This window comes from Nyctibius grandis, chromosome 10 (assembly GCF_013368605.1).
Source record: "Nyctibius grandis isolate bNycGra1 chromosome 10, bNycGra1.pri, whole genome shotgun sequence".
NCBI classification, from domain to species: domain Eukaryota; kingdom Metazoa; phylum Chordata; class Aves; order Nyctibiiformes; family Nyctibiidae; genus Nyctibius; species Nyctibius grandis.
The window spans coordinates 611,718-618,240 of record NC_090667.1 but is presented as its reverse complement, the minus strand read 5'-3'; the positions used below and the strand labels follow the sequence as shown (position 1 = coordinate 618,240).

The window sequence follows — 6,523 nt, the reverse complement described above, 5'->3', positions numbered from 1 at the left end:
GCATTATTTCTAATCATTTAAGTGTTGCAGAGAAATCTTATAACCTACCCTAGGAAAACAGTAACTTGGCCATAAATTACCCTGTGTAGGCTTGCAGCCTCAGCATGAAGTACATGTGAGCAGTCTCTTAACTCACCAGCGTCTCAGAGGTAATATGCAAGTTGAGGCTGCATTAACGTTACTTGTGAATATAAAATGTAATAAGTTAAGGCTTTGGGGAAAAAACACCGTTTCCCCTGTTTGCCTCAACCTCTTAAAGCCCCTGTGGTAGCCTGCAAAGTACACCACATCATTGCTTCACCTCAACTAATTAGAGTTTACCTTCTGCAGATTACAGCATGGGATTAATATTAAGCAACAGAAGTCCTGCTCACCACCAGCCTGATCCTGAAAAGTGCTGAGCATTGTACAGGGGAATTTTAGTTCAGCACTTCCTCATAAGTAGGCTAAAAACTTAATAACTTGTATTTATAATAATAAATTCTTGTCTATTTTTTATAGTTCCAGGTTTGGGGTTTTCAATTTCTTCCCATAAATCAGACCCCAAAGGAGTCATTGTGTCCGCTAAAGCGGACGTAAGAATTGGCAAAATCTTTGGGAAATGCTTGTGACAGTGCAGGGCAAGTACAGAGTTAACTACAAAAGACAGTGTAATTTTAAAACATCCAGCAAGTTAAAACCTAGGGGAGGCACCGCTCTGCTGCTGTCGTACAAACAGACTTTACAGCCTGGCACATCACCAACGTGCCCAAACTGCACCTACTTCTGCTGCCTTTGACGGTGTTACTGGAGCGCCTGGTGGGTCGGGACCTGGGCACCAGATACCTGACCAAGGGACAGTGCCAGCAAGTTCAGTCTGAGTTCCAGGTGCCAGAGACATTTACACAGGTGCTTAACTTCTGAACGCAGATGGTTTCCTCTCGCGTTGGGGGATACATTCAGCTCTGCAAAGCTGGGGTCTGGGCTGGCTCAGAAGTTAGACAGGTGCACGTAGCAGAGAAGAGGGACAGTCGGTAGCAGAGGTGCAGTATTCCTGTTTACAGTGAGATGTGTATAATGTGCCTTTCCCATCTTTTAAAACCTTGTCATCACAGAAAGGCTGCTTGAAGGTTAAATAATTCAGAGTTTTCAACAGAGTGTTGCTGCGGTGGCTGCAGCCTGCGGCAGGGACAGCAGTCCTGCTCAGGCAGCGCAGACCTGGCAGGGCTGCAGGCCGCTCTCATTGCAAGCCGGACACCGGAGAGCCCTGTAGGACTCTCTGAATCTGTTTGCCAGCATGGAAAACTTGCTTCCGTGGCACAGTGAGCAAGGAGCGGAGCCTGAACCTTTACACTGGGAACAGCCATGTTCAGCATCTCCTTCCTGAAACAGAAAGATTGTGAAAAAAAATCTGTTACTGGATATCAGACATGAAAGACAGTATCGTACCTGAAAGCAGGGAATTCTGTCTCCTGGTCTTTTAAGTAATTGTTGCTCCTGACATGCACTCTGCCAATAATATTCAGGTGTCTACACCTGAATCTTAAAGAAAAAGGCTCCCATCTAGCTGGGGACAATTTGTGGATCCTTCCACAAAATGTGAAGTTAATGTGACTGGGCTTTTAACACGACAGTTTCAAATTCATCTTTCTCCTCCTGCAAGGGTCTGCACAGCTCCACCCATCTTCCTGTCATTTCTCAGCACATCCATCTTCTCAGCTCTGTATCCTCGCTTTTGAGCCACGCTTCATTTCTCCACGCATTTCTCCTCGCTCTCTCCCCGCCCAGTCCCTCATCACAGACACGCACAGCCTCTTTCAAGCTGTCCCTTGTGCCTGCAGCTGGCTCCTGGCGTGCCAGACAGCGTCTTTCAAATCCTGGCTTAAAATTCAGTGCTTCCACAGAGCCCAGAAATGATTAAATATCTGCATCAGGAAGAACGTATGCCAGCGTAGGTTTGTTCTTTTGATGTCAGGTTCAGAGACCTGCACTATGGAACGAGGTTTTAACTAAGATATGGAGAGTTGGTGCCAGATACGCATTGTATTGGTGCCTGCTTATGAATTTGATAGTCCAAATCAATTGACTTCTCAGAAGAATAACCTTCCTGTGGTTTGGTCATCTCTAAGTGAGTGTTCATAATAGCAGCGTGTAGGAAGTCCAACAGTATTCTAAAAAAATCATAGTTTTAGAACCCTCAAGTTTTACTTTTTGTTCCCAAACATCAAGGAGAGCAGAAGTACTTGCTGAGTTCTTACAGGGTTAACAAATTTCTCTGGAACAATGCCCTGCAGGAGCTGTCGTCCTTCTCCAGAGCGTGCTCCTCCAGCGAGGGCAGCTTGAGGAAGGCCATCAATTACCTTATAGAGGTCCTTTTCGACATACATTCCCCCAAAGGCGAGGAGTCATTTTTTGATGACACCTCTGATAGGTGTCTGCCAGTAGATGGGATGAATCTTGGCTTTTACGTTCAAGCCCTCTTTTCAAAAATCAAGTTTATTTCAAAACTGACAAAGGCCAAAATCCCTGCTTAGTTTCTCAGGGCTCTTTGCAGTCCTCATGGGGTCTTTGTGCAAGTGAGCCATAAGCAAGGCTGGCGGTTGCAGAAGGACCAAGGTAACCTGCACTCAGCACAGGCTGATCTCAGATCTGCAAAACCATAATGCTTCGTATTTGCCCTGCACGACAACACTGTTTTGTGGGATCAAGTTCTGGTCAGGCTAATTGGGATTCTGACCAACAAAGACTAACCCATGAGAAAACAAGTGGAAGGTGCAATCTTATTTCAGCTGACATTAAAATTTTAGCCGCGGGCAGTCTCAACCACACAGCAGCTGTGTTTAGCCTTGTCCGGCTGGAGAAACTCCGGCCTGCTCTTATTCCCCTGGGAGACAGTGACAAAGGACGGACCTAAGCCAAGCTACATAAACGTCGGTGATCTCCAGGGGAAGAGTCAAGTGGGAGACGTGAGCATCTGGAAACAGAACAGCTGTCCCCAGAGCGCAGACTGCAGCGCAGCGTTGGTCGGTTATCTCCCGAGTGGAAAGAGGAACAAAGTGATGCTTTTAATCCAAATTTAGTTCCGTGCCAGATGCAGACATAGATGGGCTTGGGTGGGAACACTTAGTTGTCTGACCAAGGCTGTAAGACCCAAAAGCCTTAGGGGGAAAAAGCATTTTCCATTTTCTCTTACCTGCACATACTGGTCGCGGGCAACCTTTTTTTCCACATCTTTTTTATGTCCACCACCAAATCTTTCTTTCCTTTCCTGGTAGATGAACGCCCAGTCATTTATTCCCTCAGTCTGGATGATTCTTCTCATGAGCTCCTTCTGGTCCATTGGTGCACGGATGATTTTCAGGTTATTAGTGTAGATGATGATCTTGCCAAAATCTAGAATTGGGGAACCCTGCAGGAGGATTTTATCAGTGTCTCGCCTGTATAAATACACTCTACAAACACCGATGATCCCTGGGCTTCCAGAAGAACATCCCCTCCACCCAGTCGTCTGCTCGGCTGGCACTGCAGCACGAGCCAGCTCCCCACCACCCCCCAGAGCATGAGCACAACAGCCGTGGAGAGATGGCCCTCATGGGCTACAGGATCAGAGCAAGGCTCTGGGACAAATCTTAGGATCCTCACTTTGATGTCATGTTGGGATGGGGAAAGCTTTCTGGGATGTAAATTCTCATTGGTTCTCAGTGGTGTTGGCATACGTGGAAAAGAAACCTCTGCACTGGGGACTGACCTACATTTCTTTGAAGGCTGGAGAAGGGTTTTCATGGTTTTGGCCAGAAGTAGAAGTTCCCCATGATGGTGGCCTATGCTGCAGCCTTTGATGGGGTTTTTTCAGATTTAAAAGAAAGCTTTTCTTGGTAATACTTATTAATGCTGGCAAAAGGGTCAGATGATTAAAAAACCCCTCATTATCTAATGCTAAATTGTGTTCCTAAGAGCAAAGAGCCAGTCTATGCAACCATCTCTGGGCACGCTTGAATTTGTATTCTTTTCTAATGATTTGAAAGCTAAACTCGGCACGGTCAAACATTTCTCTGAAAGCAGCATTTGCTTACCTGGTCCCTTTTCCCCTTTGCACTCGGTATCACATGGCAGTCACCTATTGTTTTACACACTCTTCATATTTCGATTTGTTTAAGTATCTGCAGCAAGAAGCCATGCAAAAGGAGATGCTCTCCTAAGAAAATACCCTGCCAGAGTCGCGTCAGCTGACGTGAGGTGGGTGATGGCTCTCCTGGCACTTGGGCACCTGCTTGTCTACAGGGAGACGTGCGGAGGGGGAGGCAGGTGAGCGCAAATCCTTACCATTTGCAGAAGGATTTAAGAGCCTCGTGTGTGTTACACAGACAGGGTGTCTCCACATAGCAAACGCATGTTGACACAAAACAGAACCGGTACGGGATAGCGTGATTATCCAAGGAATTTATGGTTAGGGAAACGAGGGAATCGAGATGAGCGTTACCCAAGAATGCTGAACAAATTAATGGTGTGGATAAGATCACCTTAGTGCTCTGTCTTTAGGCAGGAGAGATTCATCGTGGTTTGATATTTTCAGTTAAACCAGATGCCCAGTGTATCAACTAAACGTAGTTCCAATATCAGCCATCTGGGTTTCCTACATGCAGCTCTGATGAGCACCAGGAATTAGTAGAGTTTTAATGTATTCAAATCAAGGCCATAAAAAGCATTTTATACTTTCTAAAGCCCTCCAGTCCCTTTAGTTGTTTAAGTGCCAGAGTGACGTTCCTTATTTACCCAAAGACCACAACGGATGAGGACACAGCTTGCTTCCCATCGCAGCGGTTGGCGTACCGAGTGACCTCGTGTTTCCCTCTGAGATCCCCTCGATCCTCGCCCTTCTGCAGCAGCCAGGGCACCACCACCGACGGGCGCTGCAGGACGGGCTGGCAGGCGAGGGGGACGGGGCAGCGGGCTGACCTGTTTGCTGACACCACCAGCCTGTCACTCAGTCTGAACCGGGCTGGGACACGCTGTCTCCCAGGGACAGGTCTGACACCGACCCAGCTCACCTCACCCTCTGCCTTTGCATCGCTTCTCTGAGCAGACCCACCTCGAGTTTTATGAGTCTGCTGATTGTATCAATATAACATACCCCGTTCAGGCTCTTGCATATCAGCGTGGCTGTGTTATCAGTAGTGCCGATATGCCATCAGTGTTACATGAATTGTTTAGTTGGGACATCTACATTTGATAAACCCAAAGAGCAGTAAAAGATACATAAATCCAATTCAGCAAGATAAGTAAATGAACATAATCCCTGTGTATTAATCAATTTAACATATATTACATATGTACTGGCTTTTTATTAGGACTACAGAGACGCTTCTATATCAGTGGCATTAATTATATGTTAACAAAATATCCAGTGAAACTGAGCTGGGATTTTCAAAGTAGCCAAAGGGTAACTCTGACTTGCCAGAGGATGCGGATGCCTTGCTCGGAGGCTCGCTGCTACGCTGCCGGTGGCACTAACCTTTTTGCCAGCTCAAGTCATGCAACTTTAATGTTTAAAATATAACTAATTAAGATATTATCCACCTTACATTTGACTGCTTTAGAAGCATTAGGATTGCTATGTATAGATACTGATATATATGGAAATGTTATATCTTATCCTACAAAATGGACAGATGCAAATCAGCCCAGCGAGAAGATGGAGCACAGCTGGCAGATGCTGTTCACTGCGCTGCTGCGAGACACAGCTCCTGCCGTTTGCAGCGTCAGCAGAATACAGCACATGGGGGATAAAGGCTGAAGATTTACAATCACCCTTTTTAAATCCCCGACTGAAAAAACTGAATTTTATCTGAATGCAGTTCCAGTTTGAGACTCCTGTCACCATATTACTCCAAAAATGGTTTAGTCTGAAGCTGGTTTCCAAACAGTTTGACAGCCCTAAGCTGGACATGACTTACCCTGCAGTGACTGTCGCCCGACTGGTAGTCGCTGAGGAGAGGCGAGTTACTGGTGAGACCGTATTTCTTATCCTCTTTGAATATGCTGATCTGCTGGGCAGTCAGCTTGGCTGGCGAGTAAAACCTGCTTTCTGATATCTCCCCGGCCCCACAGAAACGGTCCCCTGGCTCAAAGCTGTGGCGGAGAAAGCTCCGAGAGTGCTCTTTGGCCGGGGGCTCGAGTTCCTGCCCATCCTCATAGACTTGCTTCAGCACTCGACCACTGTAAGCTGATGATATTTTGAACCTCACTTTGCGGGGCCTTCCCTCGTGCCGCTGACTGAGTTTCTTCTGATGCTCATCCATTATTAGGATTTCAAGCTGCAGGTCCTGGAGATCAACTCCAAGAGCTTTGGGTCCAAAGGAAAACACTCCCCAGCTTCCCCGAGCCACACAATGCATAATTCAAGGTTTCTAGTTGTTCCTCTCATCTTACAGCAAAGGCGACACCACTGTATTAAATATTGATAGGTACTCACAAAGAGAAAATACCGATGGTACTGCAATATAAGGCAGGTTAGTGAATGGTGGACGGGCTGGCTTACCACAAG

General features: G+C 46.5%; 1 protein-coding gene across 1 annotated transcript; it reads right to left on the bottom strand.

Annotated features, from left to right (window-relative positions):
• Positions 1 to 1,182: 1,182 nt before the first annotated feature.
• GRXCR2 (glutaredoxin and cysteine rich domain containing 2) lies at positions 1,183 to 6,278 on the bottom strand. Its single transcript, XM_068409663.1, has 3 exons — positions 5,934 to 6,278; positions 3,173 to 3,388; positions 1,183 to 1,362 (listed from the first exon to the last, which is right to left on the bottom strand). The coding sequence occupies exons 1-3, from the start codon at positions 6,276 to 6,278 to the stop codon at positions 1,183 to 1,185; spliced, it is 741 nt and encodes a 246-aa protein (XP_068265764.1).
• Positions 6,279 to 6,523: the final 245 nt, after the last annotated feature.

Coding starts and splice junctions, on each gene's coding strand:
- GRXCR2 (XM_068409663.1), bottom strand. CDS start 6,278: ATGGATGAGCATCAGAAGAAACTCAGTCAGCGGCACGAGGGAAGGCCC. Junction 3,389..5,933: donor CGGGCGACAGTCACTGCAGG/GTAAGTCATGTC, acceptor ATCCTCCTGCAG/GGTTCCCCAATTCTAGATTT. Junction 1,363..3,172: donor CCCGCGACCAGTATGTGCAG/GTAAGAGAAAAT, acceptor TTTCTGTTTCAG/GAAGGAGATGCTGAACATGG.